The sequence below is a fragment of the Sapajus apella genome, unplaced genomic scaffold, assembly GCF_009761245.1.
Source record: "Sapajus apella isolate SASKATOON/1434 unplaced genomic scaffold, GSC_monkey_1.0 scaffold64, whole genome shotgun sequence".
Lineage (NCBI taxonomy): Eukaryota > Metazoa > Chordata > Mammalia > Primates > Cebidae > Sapajus > Sapajus apella.
In genome coordinates this window covers 361,996-381,736 of record NW_022437004.1, presented here as the reverse complement: position 1 = coordinate 381,736, position 19,741 = coordinate 361,996, and the positions used below count along the sequence as shown (strand labels likewise).

Here is a 19,741-nt window from a genome sequence, read left to right as displayed (position 1 = left end):
CCCTGGGCATGTGGAGGGAGAAAGCTGCAAACAGCATGCGACAGAGGGAAGTTAGGGGATGGCTGAGAGGGCTGCAGGGACACTGGGAGACAACCAGCTTTTGCTGGGTGCCCATGTTGCATCTGGGCCAAAGCTGCTCTATACAGCACTTAGGAGGAAGCATCAACTGCTTGGCACCTTTCACCTCCCCAGAACAGCTTGGGCAGCCTCCTGCCTGTGAAAAGGCAAGGTTCGCACATGGAGACCCTGCTAAAACCGGAGAGCCCTGGCAGAATTCACAAGACAGTCTGACGGAACCGCTGGGAACTGATGACTTGAACTTGGTCTGTACTCACTCCCCCAGCACATTGGAAAGTGGACTCAAGGTGATTTTCCCAACATTGAATTTGGGAATCCTGTTAGTCTTTAGACATCAACACCATCATGAATCACTAATTGCCATTTATTGACCTGGGAATGAATTTAGGGACTAAGAGGAAGCATTTCAAGAAAACAAAATGGCCTAAATTTGTCCCCCCAACTCCCAGTTCTCCTCCTTGGAGACCACACTGAGTTGCAGCCATAGCTGGAGCCCACATGGGTGACTGCCACAGCCCTAGGTCACGCTTTTCCTGTTGCCAAGCCCCGTGGGGCTGTGTGAAAGAGGTAGAAAAGACATATGGCAAGACTTTTTTTTTTAAAGATGGAATCTCACTCTGTCACCCAGGCTGGAGTGCAGTGGCATGATCTTGGCTCACAGTAGCCTCCACCTCCTGGGTTCAAGCGATTCTGCTGCCTCAGCCTCCCGAGTAGCTGGAATTACAGGCATGTGCCACCATGCCTGGCTAATTTTTGTATGTTTAGTATGACAAGACTTTCAAACAACCCCAACTACTACCTGTCACAGCTGTCAGAGCCTATGCTGAAGCTAGAGCTTCAGTTGTCTTATCTGTAAACTTGTGCTCTAGTCCAATGGTTCTTAACTTTAGCTTGGATCAGAACCACCTGGACAGCTTGTTAGAAAACATATTGCTAGGTCCTACTCAGAAGGCTGGGGCCTAAGAATTTGGCTTTCCACAAGTTCCTAGGGGATGCCGACACTATTGGTCCAGAGATGGGATTATAAACTAAGAACCACTGCAATCGTTTAATCTGTATTAGAGCCCTTGCTCACTTTGAGACAGGCACACAGCAGGAAGGCCATCCGGGTTTGACGGACTAGGAATCTTGGGGGCTGGGGAGCCCATCTTCCACCTACTAGCTTTGTCAGTTTCAACTGTAAAATGAGGATAATAGTATCTACTCTTCCATGTGAGAATCTAATGAGGATAAATGTAAAATGAAAGCGCCTTGTAAAGTATGAAGTTCTAAACAATTGTAAAGCATAATATGAGGATTATTGAAAAGTGAAAGCTCATGGTACAGAGAGAACCTGTAGTGCAGTGCCTGGAAAACAGTGGGGGCTCAATAAATATTAAATGTAAAAAGAAAAAACCATAAAATTAAAATTTCCCACTGACTCCATGCCAGAGATTTCAGTCTTTGTCATATATTAAGATAAGAAAAGGTAATAAAGTTATAACACATGAAGTTCGTATTCCAGTTGTGGGTGGCAAGGACCTCCTTCCTGGCTTCTGATCCAATTTATTATTCAAATCTCCACTACTTAATGTGGAACCACTGTGGATCTTGATAAGAGGAAAAGACTGGGCTCTGTTTCCACTTTGCTCTTGGCAGTACTCAGGCCTCCAGTATAACTTTCTTGGAAAATGAATAGGGCTGGCTCCCAGAGAGACTAATCTAATCTCATCTTGTCCACTCAGAAGATCCGTATCAAACATTACAGACTGTCTGACTGCAGGACCACAGCAGGCAGGGGCATCTAATTCCATCTGGATTTGGATCAGTGATTAAACGATCAAGTAGGGAGCCATTAGCATGGGAGAAATAGAAAAGCAAAATATAACTGGCCTACTTCTTAAACACTGTTGTCATATAAGGTGTTATTCAAAGAGCCCCCACATGAAACAAAGGCAGTGAAACAGAGTGAGCCTGCGAAAGAGAAGGGAGTTTAAAGTCCATAGCCTCCTTTAAAAACAGACATGAATGGATCAACATGCTGCATTTTCACTGTTTATGGGCGTGACAGTCTGATCAGATAACCATGCTATGCCAAGAGACCTAATTAGTAATCCTCTGGTGAATTTTAAATTACTTTTAAGGGGAAAAAATATGTCTCTGGTAACTCTTGATTGAATAAAATGTCACTAATTTCTGGTCAGCCATTTTCAGGAAGGCTCTGCCCACTTCAAACGGAATTACTGGTGAGTTCAGTTACCCAGAAAAGGTATATTTCAGCTAATCAATTTTGAGAGATGCTTAAGAACATTCAACAGTTTCCAATACTTAAGACTGACACCTCTACATTGTTTAACAGCACAACAATGTAGAGGTTTAAACAGCCCTCTTATCAAGAGGGCACCCAGAATCAATAAAATGGATACAAATGAAATGTTATTGCCACAAGCAGTTTAAATACATCTCTCAAGCTGCTACATGAAATACCCAGATTTAGGTCTAATTGGTTCACATTTGTGAAAGCAAAACAAAGTTCGGAAGCCAGATCACCTGGGGACTACAGGTCTACTCTTTGCCAGATTTTAATATTTAATTAGATACAGGTTAAAGCTTTGATACTTTAAGAAGGCACATGCTTAAAAAAATCACAAATTAGCAAGTTTAACTGACAGTTCTTTGATGTTAAGTTTCTACTAAGAGACTGAGTGATTTTAAATTGGAAAGAAAAGAGAACGGAGGGAGAGGGAGAAAGAAACGAATAAGCTGATTCTAGAATCCCAGAATAATCACTCTTGGATCTGCTGCTCAGGGAGAAATTTCTTAACATTCTTACAGTTCAAAATACTTATGTTGCCTGTTTCATGGACGGCGTATTTAGCAACAAAACCTGGACAGGGTCAGTTACTGCCCTTACAGCTCACTGTCTTCCTTTTCCAGCATCACTGACAGACAGGCTGAAGGCTCTAGACACCTAGTTGCCCACACCCTTGACCTAAAAGAAAATTAATCTAAATACGTTTTCTGTTTCCCTGTAAATGCTCTCAGTGCTAATGATGTGAAACATTTCTGGGCATGACTTTCATTTCTAAACTTCAGGTTTACAGAAGTAGAGGCAGAAGCTTAGAGTTGGTGTGTTTCATTAGTAGCCTTTGTCATCAAACTAGAGGACAGTAGAAAAGTTTCTAGGGGGTTCTTTCTAAACTATAACCCAATTCACAAAATCTGGAAGAGCAAAAGAGGCAAGGAAGCCAAACATCTGATAGGGAGATAGTGAATTCCTTCTCTGTGATTCTAGGTTCTTTGGGAAAACACTAGTCTGTTTTATAAGCTTTGACACAGGAAGTAATCATCATTGCCTAATTGAGGCAAAAGCAAGGGGTGCTGAAAATTTGCACAGATGCATTGTGCTACAACTCAAGTTACTACCTTCATTTCCTATTGATTATTTCCCATTTACTGATTATATCCCACCTGTGACCAAATGTTGGCGTTTCTGGCTCTGAGATCTGTCTGCCTCTCCCCAACCTTATCTCTACTTTTTTGGTAACTGCAGTCTTCTCAGAGGTTTTCATGTTCTCAGTTTTTAGCTTGAGAGCCTATTCTTTACACTGCTGCTATTTTTCAAAAACTCAGATACGACCACTTCATCTTCTGCTTAAAACCTCCATCACCCATCATAAAAAACCCCAAACTTCTTAGCTTGGGATTCAAAGCTCTGAAAAAAGCGCCTTTGGTAAAAGGAAGAAAAACACAAGTAAGCCTCAGGAAGGACACAGTTTCCTCTGCTCTAGTGAAGGGATTACCCCATAAATATTATTAGAGACAGGGGTCTTGCTCTGTTGCCCAGGCTGGTTTCAAACTCCTGGCCTCAATTGATCCTCCTGCCTCAGCCTCCCAAAGGGCTGGGATTATAGGCATGAGCCACCTTGCCTGGCCAACCCATAATAAAATGACTTGTTGGGTTGGCATATAATACTGATTCCACATGAACTCCACACAACCAGTTTATAATGAATTCTGAGAACACAACCCATTTCTGAGATTGAGACTAAATGCCTTGCTTCATTTGTATGTATTGTTTAAATGACTTTAGAATTGAAATAGAATTAAAAATTGCGTGTGAATGGCAATAATACCTGTCAGGATAAAACCTTATCCTTTTAGCCTATTAACCCATTAGGTGTCTAGAGAAATGAGAGAACAGATTTATCACAAAATGAAGCTATCATATAGAGGAATATGGAAATCCACATTTTAGAGGAAATTGGTACTAGATGTCTAGAACTTGATCATGTGGGATAGGCTGATGTGTATGCTATTGCCAGGTTAAAACTAAAAGACGAAGTGAAGTGCATTATAAGGTCCAGGAGGGGTCAGGAATCCTTAACAACAACAAAAAAGGGAAGTGGTTTATCAGTAAGGTAAGAACTATTTTTTGCATGCCGCTTTGTGTTTCCTCTTTACCCGTTTCTTCCCAAAAAATAGAGGCCATACTTTGTTTATTCATCTTTCTTATTCCTCATGCCTGGCACAAGTCAATGAATGAATGAGTGGATATATACTTCCCTTTTTCATTCATATCTATCATAAAGTTAGCACTTACTTTGTGATAGAAACACTGTGATAGAAACATACTAAGTTTTACACATCCATTACTTCATTTACTTCTCAAACTAACTGTTGATATTATTGTTATTCCTCCTTTTCAGATGAGGAAACTCAGTCTTAGGGGAGTTAATTTGTTCACAGTAACAAGTGGTGATGCTCTGAAGCCCATGTTCTAACTATTGTACGAAACTGCCCCTTTTTCAGGGCTAATCAGAGATCTCTCTGCACCATTTAATTGTACCTTTCAAAAGTCAATTTCAGTTGCTCAGCTACGAGAACATCCAGAAATCATATGGATAAGGTGAAGGGCTGTAGGGAAAGAAAGGAAGCAAGGAGAGAATGTTATGGGAATATGAGCGCTCGAATGAAACTGGAGATCTTAAGTTTTCAAGGTAAAAATGTAAAGTTATCCAAAGTTTTTTTAAAAAGGGTATGGTGACCTCACTAACTTGGTCATCTGGTTTTGAATAAACACAGGGCCAAAAGGTGAGAGGAAAAGAACAACTAGACCACTCTGAGAAATTATCTTTCCATGAATCTCCCATTGTTTTCAACCCCCCAAAAATGTAATCTTGGGACTCTTTCTTAGAGAATGAAACAGGTAAAAGGCAAAAACGAACAGAAAAATCATTTTACGTTTTTCCTGTTGTTTATCCTCATAAGTCATAAGTGCTATATATTATCTAGAAGTCCATTACAGGTTAAAGAGGCCCCTGAAATATCTTAACACTTTCTAATCTGTTTAGTCCCATGCTACTAGAAGAAACAGAGCAAACCACACAGGATAGTGACTTTATAAAATCTCTACTTGTTTGCTCAACTGGTTATTCCTGAAGTAGAAAGGGAGTAACCTTGCATTTTGAATCAGTTTTGTTATGATGCTGTTTGTTATTTTTTGTTTTGTTGCAACTTGCCACATCTATGCTCTGTAGTAACAAAGGAGAAAAAGAAAGTAAGGAAGCCAAGGTAAGGTAAGGGGTTGGGGACATTCCTTCAGACAAAGGGAACAGCTGGACAGAGATTTGGGACTAGCAATTTTGTACTTGTTACTACTGGAAGAAAATTCAGAAAGTTCAACTCCTGCTTTAAAAATAGCTGGTGATCATAAAAGTATATGCAGGTGTAGGCAACAATCTTTGCACACTAAGTTCATTTTTCAGATATCCTGAAATCCTGGAATTCTAAGATGATCACCTAATTAATATCTCTAAAGCAAGTATCCTCTTTGCTCACAGAGTATGGATAGCTTCCTTTCTGTTCAAGGATTGCAAATCATTTCACTCCCGGGATGCTGAGTTTTTTATGTGTGCTATTTAGCAGTCTTTACTGTTCAAATATACTAAGATATAAACTCAAGTCACTTCTGGAATAAGCAAGTCCTATCTTCTTTAGAACAGTCAGCATTTCCCCCCTTTAATCTGTAGAAATGAGTGACTGTATGTGGAAAGGGCAGCAAGAATCAGAACCAGGAGCATCTATGCTACAGGTACATAAATGAGGCAATATTAAGATAATCAGTAAAAAGTACAGTCATTTAAAAATATTTATAAAAACATCATTTATGAAGTGACAAAACTAGTATTTTGCAGGGTGAGAAGGGCACATCAGCTTGGTAACAATATTCCAGCATAGCATATAAATGCCATCAGTTATTAGTCTACCCTGGCCAGTACTTTGCATACATCATGCCCGACCTTTACAACAATTCTGTTATCTCCATTTACTGACATCACAGTGCTAAATGCACATCTCTCACACCCATGCTCTTTGTTCTGTCACTGCAAGTGCAAACCAAATACTGTTAAGAAAATTCATCACTGAACTGGCATTTTATCAACCCAATATCATATCATATAAATACAATCAATCAAGCATTGCTCAAAACAATGAGTCAGTGGCTAGAAATTGAAAATCAATCAAATTGAGACTTTCTTCTTTAAGAGAAAAAAATTTAGAAATGTGTGTTCTTAAAGAAACACTATGGACATGTCCAAACTGTGCCATAAATATTAGATTAAGTTACTTTCAAATATTTTTTATTCTAATAGCCCTTTCTCTATTTTTTGCTTCTAATTAAGTATATACTTTGTAAGTTTTGTATCTGAAATTTTATTGCCAGTAATGAAGTACAAAGCAGCAGAAGCATGTCAGTTCATATAAAATATTGTCACAAATAAGCCATAAAATCATTAGAAACCAATGATGATGCCTGCTTTTCTGATGGCAACACTGAGGGCTGATACTGAACACTGAGTCAGCTTGGAAAATGTCCATCAGTGTCAAGGCTACAAAAGAAAATATTAAAACAGGACACCAAACCATTTTCCCCCTTCCCACTAAGTGTTTATTTTATAGCTTTTGCATCAGGTAGTCAACTGAAACACTTCAACAACAGAAAGCTGGCAGAATGTTAAGGAAAAGGAGTGATTATCTCTCCAACAGATGTGACAAAATGGTTTCAAGTTGGAAACAGTACTGCATAAATGAATCAACTGAATGGGGTTGGGGAGGGCAGGAAAAGAGAAGAAAGAAAGTAGTGAGAATCTTCCAACAGGACTATGAGGGGAAAAAAAAGGCACTGTTGAGCTATCTGTGTATATATAAAATAAAAGCCAAAATACGCAATCCATGTTTCCCAAAATTACACCGAACACTGCTTCAGAGATGCTCACATACCTGACTCTGAATAGAAAGCTACAAAAACTGTCTAAAAAATGATACAGACAGCATCAATACATCTCAACACAGGCTTACCAGTAATACATTTTCAAGAGTTTATCACCATCAGGGTCCATCTTATAAACAGTAGTGCAAAGGCTACAAAGCTGCATGAAATTATAGGATAAATCTGACTAAATGATCACTCATTTTGATCTCTAAAATTCCTGCTCCAAGAAATCAGAAAGTAAGCTCCACTCCAGAGGAGCTGAATTGGCAGTGAATTTGAAACAGGGTTGCTTTTCTCCTCAGAAGGCTGCCAAAAGAGCAGTTTAGTTGGCATCATACAGCAACTTTGCATAGGATAAACGAATGCGAAAACCTAACAGCCACTTCCCTGCTTTCTCTGAAAGTAAACAATGTTAATTTATGAAGAGTCCAACTCAAATCATAAAGGAGACGCACCTGGGCCTCTTCAAGGCGAACTTCATAAAAGGTTAAAGGGTGCTTCTCATAATGACTCTAGGACCATAGGTGTGTTTGGGAATGACCAATGGGAAAATCCAGTTAGATGATTTACACAGATGCTCTCTATGTAGATTTGAATTTAAATTAAAATGCCAGCTATGCATTTGGGAACCAGCCTTTAGTTGAATTCTCCAGTGCTTTTAGAATTATCTGATTTTATTAAAAAAGAGAGAATCATTGTCCACAAACTATTTTCTTTCTAACTATGCAAATACAGTAAGCAAATCATCTGCAATATCAAAATACTGTTTGTAAATCACTGATCGCACCAACAATTTTAGGAATTTCCAATAGGACATATATTGAGAAAAAGGAACAGGCTTCAAATTATAGGCATTAACCAAATTTTAAGATTAGAAATAAAATTATAAAAATCAGTAAGTTTAAATTGTCTAATTTTCAACAGTTTAAATCCAATCATCAGGAATTCAGAAGCACCCAATATGTTTGAAGTTGCACAAATGCATATGGATGATAGAAAAGTAATCCTCATGCAGTACCTTAAGTGTTGCTATCAGATATATTTAAGTGCTACTTTACAGATTAAAGCTGGGTAAAATCAAAATATATTTTACTTCCCATTGTATTTTAAAACAATCACAATAATTTATCAACAGTTGCCATTTCACAGCAATTAGAAAACAGGAGTTGATACAAGTTGAACAGAAAGGCATCTTTTCCTCTTTTAGGAAATAAACATATATATTTTTTTCACATACACACATAGCATTATCTTTAAAATTCCAAGTGGTTAATTTACTTTTATATTATAAAAAAATTATCTCCCTATGGTCAAAATACTGAAAAAGCGCAAAGGCTGAAAAAAGAAAACCACATTTGCCACGTTAAAAAAATACATTATTATCTCAGTGGTTCTATTTATTTAATTGATTATAAAGTATTATGACTCCTAGTACTGTGCTGGACCTGATGGAATTAAATTCACCCCTTTCTCAGTCTCCAGAAAGGATACTCCTAACCCACCCTAAAATATGATAAAATAAATGCCCCTATTCTGAACTGTTGAACTGGGAAAGAAAACATGCCCACCTGGAAACAATATAATCATAAAAGTTTATGAATCTGTGGGAGAGACTACATGAATCAGAAAGCAATTCTTTGGATATAAGTTAGGAGCTTTTAGAAGTATATAAACTCTTTTAGGCCTCTAGAGTACAGATACAAAGATGATTTCTCCATATGTAAGTAATGATTTAGCCAGTGCAATGGTTGGTAGCCCATGGTCTGTATCTGGCATGTCATCTCTTTTTGTAAATAAAGTTTTATTGGAACATAACCGTGCTCATTTGTTTACATACTGTCTATGGCTGCTATTGCAGTACACCGGCAGGGTTGACTACCTGTGACAGAGACCCTATGGCCTGCAAAGCCTAAAATATTTACTCTCTGGCTCTTCCACAGAAAAAGTTTACTGACATCCTGATCTAGTTCACCAAGTACTGCTCTAGTTACCTAAGAGAGTTAATGCACCTCAAGAAGATTTGAGTATGTGGTGCAAGAATAACTTACACACTGGGGTTTGTTCATTAGCAAGTAATGTCAAATCCCACCTTGAAGTGGTGCTTTACTTTTGGGCAAGGAAATAATTTACATACATTTTCAGGAAATACCTATAAAAGTCAATTTGAAAAAAGAAAGAAAAAAGCCAAATTTAAAAAGCCTGGCTATGTTCTTAAAATTTTTATATCATTGTGAGGAAAGGATGCTAAGATGATTCTGTCATTCTTTTAGTTTTTCTTTAGTTTTTTTAAATAAATGTTTTCTCATAAGAAGTGTTCCCTCATGCCGTCCTACACAATTAATAACTTTTAAGGCAATCTACCTAAAATGCTTACAGTCTGGTGAAGCCTTGTTCAGAAATATTTACTTAAACCGTAGGTATAAAACAGCTACCATTTCTGAATAGTAATGTTAAATAAAAATAGAAACATCTTTCAAATTTGAAGAGCAAAGTTTCCCAGACCCTAGTCAGCTAACAAAGCCTATTTCTAACAGGGAAATTCCTGAACTTAAGCAGCTGTTCATGAAGCTTTAAGAGTTCACAGGTGTTTCATATTTCAAGAGTTGTTGAAACATGGAAGATAAAACACTGAGAAGATATTTATCAAACACAAATTTATATCAAGATTAACTTTTCAACCAGCTTACAAGCAGACTTTTCCCTTTCTTTGTTAAAAAATGAATGGTATGAAACTATATGTTAAAGATGTTTCTATAGTAACACCTTACATTTATATAGCGCTTTACAATTTTCAAAGTGCTTTCACATGCCATCTCATTTAATCCTCACAACAGCCCTGTGAGGTAGGTACAGCAGGTATTATTATCCTCATTTCAAGATGAGGAAATTGAGGCAAAGAGAGGTTAAGTGACTTGCCCAAGATCACACAGCTGGTAAGTGGTAGAGCTAGAACCTGAAATCGTTTTTTGACTCCTTGTCCAGTACTCTTTCCACGGTAATTACTGCCTCAAGTTATGAATAATGAACTGTGTATCAAAACTGAAAGCTTATTGAAGTTCATTTCAGTGATGTCTTAACAGTAAAGTTAAATGAGAAATATAAGAACAGTAGGTCTGATGGTTTTACTTGACATAAAATTGGTGCAAAACCACTTTTGTCTAATTACTTGTAATCTTTTGGTCCAAATACATAAAATATGCAATATTTACAGCATTTTCCTTTTTTGTAAATGCAATGCTTTAAAACACATTATAAAGCACCTTAGTAAAAATAGTCTACAGGTAAAAGTACAGAAGAAGTAGGAAAATCCTACCCATACCACAGCTCACTAACGGAGTCATAATACGGAGTCACCAATATCTCAGTTTACAGCTTTACAAATAACCCGTGGAGAAACAAATACTAAACTTACTTTTTTGATATTAATGTGTGGAAATCTTAACTAAAACTTCAGACAATCTTAGTATTCTCTGAAGTATCTTCTCAATATTAGCTATTGAGGAGACAGGAATGAGAAATACTGCTTTGACCCTTTATCTTTTTACCATATTAGTCATGATTTAAATTGATTTTTAACACTAATCATCATTTAAAAAATTAAAACCACCTACATAAATATGGCCAAATTCAACTACAGCAGAAACATTTCTTAGCAAATATGATTAAACATTCCAATAAATTTCATGAGACATGACTCACAAAAACAAAGTACATACTGCCAAGCAGTTATTAACACTATTCAGTAGAGAAGTATAACCCAAACCCTCAGTGAAGGCAGAAGAGGCAAATGGACTCATCTTCATTCATGGTTAGTTGAAAAAATGGTTTATCAAAAACAACAGTATCAGAACCTTTTCTGAAATTGTATTTAGCCTTTTGATTAGACCTGCCATGAGTTCATTTTAGGTGATGTATATATTCCCCCAGGCAGGAGGTTATAACTTTCACTGAAGTTTAGCCAGGAAAAATAAAAATGCCTGAAACTTAGAACACTGACATACCAGCCAGTATCTACTTCCTTGACGTTACTTTTTCCTAATTTGGCTCGATACAAATTGTCATATACACCTACTGTCAGCAATCCGGACTGTGGAGCTGAGAAGAAAGGTGAAGACAGGGTCAAATTTTAGTTCAAGAATCCAATAGTCACACCTTATACTCAGTTCGACTTCGGGTAAATCTTTTCATAGAAAAAGTTTTGTGCGAGGATGTAGAGGTCTCCATCTTTTTCTCGAACAGCATGGGCTCTGATGAATTGGAACTGCTCTAGTGCAAATTCATAGAACTCATTCTCCATTTTCCAAATATCAGATTGCTGTAGTTTTGCAATGGTTTGTTTAGTGGGGAGTTTCTTCTCTGTGGTTTTCCTAAGATGAGATTTCTTTCCTACTTACAAAGGGGAAAACAAAAAAAGGAAAGGTAAATAATTCTTGGAGAACACACAAAAGATCAATTCCTCCTTATTTGCAGAGGTGCTTAAGTTAATATGACACGCTGAAGAACAGGTAACAAACTGTCTTATATAATTAAGGTAAAAATGGAGCTTTGATCATACTAGAGCCATGATTTAGTCCTTTAGAATGTAAATCCTCAACCTATTAAAGACTTAATGAAACGTCAAATAGCAAATGTAAGGATTGGCACACAGTAAAGTGTAGGCTGTCACCTCACACACTATATCGTCAAGTGCTTGTTTCTCTGAGACTAGTTGATTTTTGACAAAATATCTATTGCCAAACTGAATTCTACTTTCTCATAACCTGTATTCTCTAAAGTTATGTGTTAGAAGCTTGGGCATATGCATACTCAAGGAAAAGAGTTCCTATGACTGCATCTTATCAAACAGCAAAAACAAACAAACAAACAAACACAATTAGCTTATCACTTTCAGATATGTAATACAGCTCAGGATGCTAAAGCATGGCTTAGGCATACTATAATAGATGTTGCACATGATGACTGTATCAGTGTGATTCAGTTGCACTATCCCACTTCTACTTCAAACTGGTGGTAGGCAGGACCAAATCACAGGCCTAATGTTTGACATCTGGCATTACTGAATACTATACATTTCTAAGGCTGGTTCTGTAGTTCATATCATTCCACTATTTCAACAGTGCCTTCTAATTTTCACCTAATTCACAGTTATTCAATTGAAAATACTGAGCAGAAACAGACAAGATACCTCCCTTTCTAGAGCGATCTGTTGTGTTTCACTGAAGAAACTTCAAGTCATATATATTTTACAAGTTGCAAATAAAAAAAGAAACCAAAAAAAGCTTTAAAAATAAACCCTTCCTTTATATACCTGTGCGATAGAGTTCAGTAGCACCCCTGAAAAACCGGGGCAATGCTGCCTCCAATAACATGATAAAATCTTCAAGCTCTTCAGTAACTCCCACCAGAAAATATTCATTAATTAGGTTATACTTGGCTTGATCCATAGCCCACCTGCTTCCCACATTCCTGAAACCAAAGAAAAGGAATTAAAAGCCTGCTTGTGAAATCTGCTGAGTATTTTTGGTGCCTTTGACACCATATATTACAGAGAAAATAAACACATGTATATCCAAAGCCTCAATGCCCTTTTATTACATCCTGTGGGAGGCACACCTGTTTCTAATTTCCTTTGCTTCCATCTCGTTTCTGCTCAACTATGCAGTGCTAATTCAGAGTTTGCCAGAGGACTCTTAACCTGAAGAATTTAGTTTAAGGGCACTTTAAAAATGTATATAGATATAAAACATATATCCCTACCATATGATTTAGTGTGTATTTAACTTTTTTAAACTACTCTAAATTCTGTTCATTTAAGAGCTCTCTATTAAGGTGTAAATAATTTGTTTACTGCTTATTTTGTGAGTTCAGAGTTTTTGTGAGCTATTTTCTGAAATTTCTGAGGAACAGAAAATTGATAAGAAATCATTCCGCTAAGAATCTTTTATTTTTATTTTCATTTACATTGTTAGCTAATGCTATTAACACAAATTTGGCCAAAATAAACTGTATTTTAGGGTTCTTTTTAGCATGAATATTCCTTAATCCAAACTCTAGTTCTGCCTTTAAGTGGTAGTATGATCTTGAGCTGGTGGCTTTACCTTTCTCAATTTTGTTTTCCCCAACTATTTTTAAAAAGGGGGAGGGAAGATGTGATTAATTGGTTTCTAAGGACCCTCCCAGTTCTGTTGGTCTATGAAACACACTAAAGAAATTCAATTAACATCTCCTCAAAAAATGCCCAATAGAGCAATAGTCTTTATTGTTCTAAGACAGGAATTGGCAAACTTTTTCTATTAAAAAGCCAGAGGATAAATATTTTAGGTTTTGCAAACTACATAGTGATATGGTTTGGATATTTGTTCCCTCTAACTCTCATTCTGAAATGTGATTCTCAGTGTGGGAGGTTGGGCCTGGTGAGAGGTAAGTGGATCATGGGAGTGGGTCCCTTGTAAATGGTTTAGCACCATTCCCTTGGAGATAGCTGAGTTCTTGACTCAGTTAGTTCATGAGGTATCTATTTATTTAAAAGACTGGGACCTCTCCTTTCATTCTCTTGCTCCCATTCCTGCCATGTGATATGCCTGCTCCCACTTCACCTTCTGCCATGACTGTAAGTTTCCTGAGGCCTGCATCAGAAGCCAAATGGATGTTGATGCCATGCTTATACAGCCTGCAGAACCATCAGCCAAGGTGTACCTTCCTCAGGTATTCCTTCATAGTAATGTAAGAATGGCCTAATAGAGGAAATTGTTACTAGGGAGTGGGGTATTGCTATAAAGATAGCTGAAAATGGAAAAGTGGCTTTGGAACTGGGTAATGGGCAGAGGTTGGAAGAGTTGGAGGACTCAGAAGAGGGAAACTTTGAAATTTCTTAGAGACAAGTTTAATGATTGTGACAAAAATGCTGACAGAAATATGGACAGTAAAGTCCAGGCTGATGAGGTCTCAGAGGGAAATGAAGTTATTGGGAACTGGAGTAAAGGTTGTTCCTGTTATACCTTAGCAAAGAACTTGGCTGAATTCCAACTCATGAGAGCAGCCAAGTGGGCTGTACCCTACAAAACCATGGGCGAGGGCTGCTCAAGGCCTTGGGAGCCCACGCCCTGCACCAGGATGCAGGAGATGAAGTCAAAGATTATGTTGGAGTTTTAAGATTTAATGACTGCCCTGCTGGATTTCAGACTTGTGTGGGGCCTACTGCACCTTTCTTTTGGCCAATCTCTCCCTTTTGGAATGGGAATATTTATCCAATGCCTACCACCATTGTATCTTCAGAATAAATAACTTTTTTTTTTTTTTAAACTCACAGGCTTACAGGCTTATGGGTTGAAGCAACTCATTTCCAGATGACATTTTGGACTTGGGACTTTTGAGTTAATGCTGGAATAAGACTTTGGGACTAATGCGAAGGGATAAATGTATTTTGAAATATGAGAAGACATAAGATTTGGTGAGCTAGAGGCAGAATATGGTTTGGATGTTTGTTCCCTCCAAATCTCATGTTGAAACGTGATTCCCAATGCTGGAGGTAGGGCCTGGTAGGATTAGATCCCTGATTGGATCATGGGAGCAGATCTGTCATGAATGGTTTAGTGCCAACCCCTTGGTGATAACTAAGTTCTCGCTCAGTTCACACAAGATCTGGTTGTTTGAAAGTCTGGGAACCACACCCCCAATCTGCTCCTACTGCCCACTCTCTTGCTCCCACCATGTGATATGCCTGCTCCTGCTTTACCTTCTGCCATGATTATAAGCTTCCTGAGGCCCTTGGTGGTGCCATGCTTATACATCCTGGAGAACAGTGAGCAAATTAAACCTCTTTTCTTCATAAATTACCCAGACTCCAGTAGTCCTTTATAGTAATGTAAGCACAGCTAATACACAGGGTTTAGGTTACAATTACGCAACTCTGCTGTTGATGTGTGAAAATGGCCACAAGCAATAAGTAAAAAATGTATGTGGTTGTGTTCCAATAAAACTTTATAGAACAGGTGATGCAGCTGGGCACGGTGACTCACGCCTGTAATTCCAGCACTTTGGTAGGCCGAGGCAGGTGGATCACTTGAGGTCAGGAGTTTGAGACCAGCCTGGCCAGCATGGTGAAAGCCTATCTCTACTAAAAATACAAAAATTAGCCAGGTGTGGTGGCGGGCACCCACAGTCCCAGCTGCTCGGGAGGCTGAGGCAGGAGGATAGTTTGAATCCAGGAGGCCAGAGGTTGCAGTGAGCCGAGATAGCGCCCCTGCACTCCAGCCTAGCCAATAGAGCAAGACTCTGTCTCAAAAAATACAAAATAAAACAGGTGATGGGTCAAATTGGGTCTGCAGGTTACAACCCATAGTTTGCCAATCCCTGTTCTAAAGAAATGAATAAAAATTGAGAAGGCACTCTTTACAGGCTTCCAATTCTTGTACTATTATGAGGCTTTGTTGCAATCTATTGAGTAGGACCTTAAACTCCACAGCAATTTGATGATAAACCTCAAATAATGAAGAAATTCCTTGTATTTCTCAATATGGTTTAAGGAAGAAACTTTGACTATGTTCCTTCTTTCTCCTATTTTTCCTATTAAAATGATTGAATGGAACAAATAAATATGTAAAAATATTTTTAAAAACGAAAACAGCACATTCTGAGGAAATAAATTTTTTTATTAAAGTATCATTATTTTCCACTTGGTATTTACTAGCAAACTAAACCACAACCATAACTTTGGCTTCTCTTAAAGTCAAAATCAGTTTAACAGGAAAACCAGGTGAATTTTAACCCACTAAGCCTCTTCTTAATTTAACACGAATAGCTAAAACAGTAAGCTTGGAACAAAATTAGATTTATGATGCCTCTGGTCTCTAATTAAGAGCTTCACTGGAATACAGCAAAACATAACACCAAAAACAAGAAATATTAAAAGCCAGCATCTGAGAAAACAATGCGAGGATATTAGGATATTACTCTACATGAGGAATCTTTTAAATGCATTTAAAAGTTACTGCAAAAGTAGATATTACTCAATAACACGTTATTTTGAGTCTAGTCTTTGACCGATTTCCCTAAATCTAGCCCTTGTGAAATGAAACACAGATTATAGAGATAATAAGGACGATAATCAAATTTGAGTCAACTTTATCTCCCTACCAGCATTCGGAGCTATGGCCACAGAAGAATGGGATTTGAAGCCAGAGCTTCTCTGGAGCACAGTCTGAGCCACCCTCTGCTACACATTCATCAAAGGTCTAGAACAAAGACAAAGCAGCACAGGTAAGCCACAAATCCAAGTCTCACCTATCAAATATCTAATGTGGTAAATTATTAAATAAATGAATGAGAGTAGGTGGGATGAGACACTCTTATTTTCTTTGGAGTCATATAAATTAATCACATACTACCTTGTAACAGGCAGCTCTGAGGATATGGTTTAGAATCTTAGGATAGGTTGATCTGTCTGTCTGTCTATACCTTTATCTATATAATTTGCTTCATGTGCTTTTTAAATGTGTTATGTATTATGTTCTGTCTTTCCAACTACAGTGAAAACTTCCTGAAGGGATCATGCAGTAGCATTTGTGTCTTCTAGAGCATATAGAATAGTGCTATATAAACCACTTGGACTTGTAAATGACTGCTGAAAAGACTGCACTTTGTGGATTTACAGGGATATTAAAGGCATAGCTGTAATGGAGATGAAGGCAGAGGAAATAAAATATTTTCATGAGGCATTTGACTTTATTTCTGAAATTTTTTAGATGGTCTGACTTAGATTTGCTAGCCTAGGCCATTTTCTAAAAAGTAGTTTTATTATTTGTGCCAAATTTTGTAGCTCATAAAAAGAAATGAGAAACAAAAACTTTATATATATCAACCATATCCCAAACTATGGCTATTCAAATTTGAGTATTTGGTGATATTTTCTCAAAATGAATAAATTGTGCCTGTCACTTGAAAGAACATCTGACAGTGTTGATACCTCAGGGGTTCTCAGATGGGAGCTATTCTAACCCTCAGGTGATATTTGGCAATGTTTGAAGACAATTTTGGTTCTCACAGCTGAGGTGTGGGGAATGCGACCAGGCAGAAGTAAGAGATGCTGGTAAACACCCCACAATGTATAGGAAGCCCCTCACAACAAAGAATAATCTGGTCGAAAACAACAGTGTTGAGGTTGAGAAATCCTGTGATAGGCCAATGATAAAAATTAAGCTTTCAAGCAAAAAAAAATTTTTATAAAACTTTTATCTGCCACCGTAAGCTTGACAGTCTCCCAATTATTAAAGACTTTTCTGATGAAATCAGTGGTGATATTAATAAATGAGAGTTTTTAACACTGTATAACAAAATATGTTCCATTTGAAAGGTCTGCATAACTCAGTGAACCTGCATGTTCCAAATGACCCATGTATGATGTTTCAAAATTATGCTTGGTTAAAAGACTCATTCAAAGTGTAAAACATATTAACAGATTTTAAAGTAGCAAAGTATAAAAAGTTCACTACTATGGTTTCAGATTCTACATCGCAACTAACTTTTGAAACTACCACTTGTCAAGTTTTAATGTAGTATTAGAGAATAGCCACAATTTTTTGAAAAGTCTATTAAAATCCTCCCTTTTTCAATTGCCTATCTGTGTAAAGCTGGATTTCCTCTATATAATTCAACCAAAAGAACATTTTGAACAAACTGAATTCAGGAGCAGATATGAAAATCAGCTGTCTAGCTTCTCAAGGTTCAAAGCAAAACGAAACAAAAAAGAAAAAGAAAAAAAATTGGTTGTCTATAGTAGGCCAGATGCTAAAACGATTTGCAGAAATGTAAACTGATGCCACTCTTTTCATTTTTTTTGTCGAGGGAGAGTTACTTTCACAAAAATACAATTTATGTTAACATAAGATGGCTTTACTACTGTTAAAACATAATACTTTAAAATTTTTTTCAGTAAATGGCAGAAAAAATTTTTTCAGTAAATTTACTGATATTGGTAAATATCAATAGATATAACCTAAAACAAAGCAAAAGCTATAAACAAAAGCTCTTTAGGGAATCCTTAATTTTTAAGAGTATAAAAGCAGTTCTTATATCAAAAAGTTTGAGAACTACTGATTTAACTGATATTCAATGCTCATCTTTGGATTACTTAATATCCCTATTTTCCAGGTATTGGGCAGAGATTAAATTAAGTAAAACTCTAGTTTTAAAATGTGCAAATTTGAAATCTCCCAACTCAAAAGTCTTTTGTTCTTTACAAGATCAAGTGAAAGCTATTCTAGGTGCACAAACTGTGTTTGAAGCATAACCATAAAGCAGTTCAGATTACTGGAATATTTCAGTTTAAAACACAATAGATGCCATAAGTGCTGAACTGAATACTGTTAAATACATCTCAGAGTATCACTTGAGGTGCAAATAATCTTCAATTTTATAGAAAGAAAGCTATCTAAACTTTTTTTGAGAATAAGTGCCTTTGCAAGGTATTTCCAACATAATCATGGCCACCCTTTAATTCCCATTACCTTTATTTTTTTATTTTTATTTTTTTTTGGAGACGGAGTCTTGCTCTGTCGCTAGGCTGGAGTGCAGTGGCACAATCTCAGCTCACTGCAACCTCCACCTCCTGGGTTCAAGCGATTCTTCTGCCTCAGCCTCCCGAGTAGCTGGGACCACATGCATGTGCCACCATGCCCGGCTGTTTTTTGTATTTTTAGTAGAGACGGGGTTTCACCATGTTGGCCAGAATGGTCTCGATCTCTTGACTCGTGATCTGCCCACCTTGGCCTAAAGTGCTGGGATTACAGGCCTGAGCCACTGGGCCCGGCCAATCCCCATTATCTTTCTAAAACCCTTCCAGCTTTAGAAATGTTATATGCATGCAGTCTTACCAACTTTACAGGTATGAGTTTAATGAAAATTCTTGCCAGTTAAAGATGTGAAGGAGTTATTGGCAATAAACACCACTTTACTCATTAGGGTTACCAACATGTATGTCAGGAGAAACAAGCCAAATTACCAGAAATGTCTAATTACTAATATGTTTCAAGACTGAAAAGGTACATTCTATCGTAAAACAAAGTAATCTCTTATTTTTATAAATCAATTATTTATAGATAGCCCTGTCATCATAAGAGGTAAGACAATGCAATAGTATTTTGCTGATGTTACCAACACTATAATTAAATAAACAGGCATAATAGTGTATTTTATAATGACATTAAACAATAACAACAACAAAAACCCAGGCCTTATTATAGTCAGGGTGAAGAACAGTTAAAGCTCCAGGATGGCCTATCTACCTAAAACTTACAAGAAGATGGTGTTAAAATGTCTGCCTGAATTTTTTTGTGAATATTGAATATGCAACTGTGGAACACATTTCACAGAAAAATGTCGAGTGACATGTTGCATTTCTCCTCTCCTCTT

At 37.3% G+C, this 19,741-nt stretch overlaps 1 protein-coding gene across 2 annotated transcripts in view; it reads right to left on the bottom strand.

Moving 5' to 3' along the window:
* Positions 1-6,731: 6,731 nt before the first annotated feature.
* Positions 6,732-19,741, bottom strand: part of HS2ST1 (heparan sulfate 2-O-sulfotransferase 1) — a 188,576-nt gene continuing 175,566 nt past the window's right edge. Inside the window, exons 5-7 of one of the 2 annotated variants that reach the window (XM_032247787.1) lie at positions 16,469-16,566; positions 12,642-12,799; positions 6,732-11,719 (exon numbers count right to left, since the gene is read on the bottom strand). In XM_032247787.1, the coding sequence (XP_032103678.1) occupies positions 11,493-11,719; positions 12,642-12,799; positions 16,469-16,566 (483 nt within the window). In that variant the 3' untranslated portion in view covers positions 6,732-11,492. Of the gene's footprint in view, positions 11,723-12,641; positions 12,800-16,468; positions 16,567-19,741 lie in introns of both variants that reach the window. The other variant, XM_032247786.1, reaches the window with a different exon arrangement.